The sequence below is a fragment of the Myotis brandtii genome, unplaced genomic scaffold (assembly GCF_000412655.1).
Source record: "Myotis brandtii unplaced genomic scaffold, ASM41265v1 scaffold797, whole genome shotgun sequence".
Classification (NCBI taxonomy): domain Eukaryota; kingdom Metazoa; phylum Chordata; class Mammalia; order Chiroptera; family Vespertilionidae; genus Myotis; species Myotis brandtii.
In genome coordinates, this window is record NW_005371210.1 from 349,086 (window position 1) to 349,575 (window position 490).

The 490-nt window shown below is 64.1% G+C and overlaps 1 protein-coding gene across 1 annotated transcript in view; it reads left to right on the forward strand.

Annotated features, from left to right (window-relative positions):
- Window positions 1-490, forward strand: part of LOC102249210 — a gene marked incomplete at its 5' end in the record, with an annotated part of 29,470 nt that overhangs the window by 24,498 nt on the left and 4,482 nt on the right. The window contains 1 exon segment of the mRNA XM_014531241.1: window positions 61-285. Within this exon segment, the coding sequence (XP_014386727.1) occupies window positions 61-285 (225 nt within the window).

Sequence of the window (490 nt, forward strand, 5' to 3'; positions counted from 1 at the left end):
GCCACCACACACTTGCGTCCGGACTCGATGAACTGGTCGTACTCCACCGCCATCTTGCAGCACAGCGCCTGGCGGGTGTGCGCGGCCGAGCAGTTGGTGTTGACCACGTGGCTGCCTGGTTGGAGGCACAGGACGTGTGAGGGCCGGAACCAGGCTCCTCGAGGTCAGGGCCAACGGTGGCTGTCGGGCCCGGGGCTGAGCGTCCACCGAGGAACCAGGAGGTCCCGGTTCCATTTGGGTCGGGGCACAGGCCCGGTTGCCGGCTGGATCCGCAGTGGGGGGCGTGCAGGAGGCAGCCGGCCCACGACTCTCTCATCGTGGATGTTTCTTCTAATCTCTCCCTCTCCCTCTCGGAAACCAATAAAAAAACATATTTTAAAAAAGTGGCTGTCGGCAGGTTTGGTGCCTGGCTCTGCTCAAGGCCCGCAGGCTGGGTCCAACCACAGCCCTGGTGGGGCCGCACCAGCTGACCTGGCTGCTGACCTGGGCC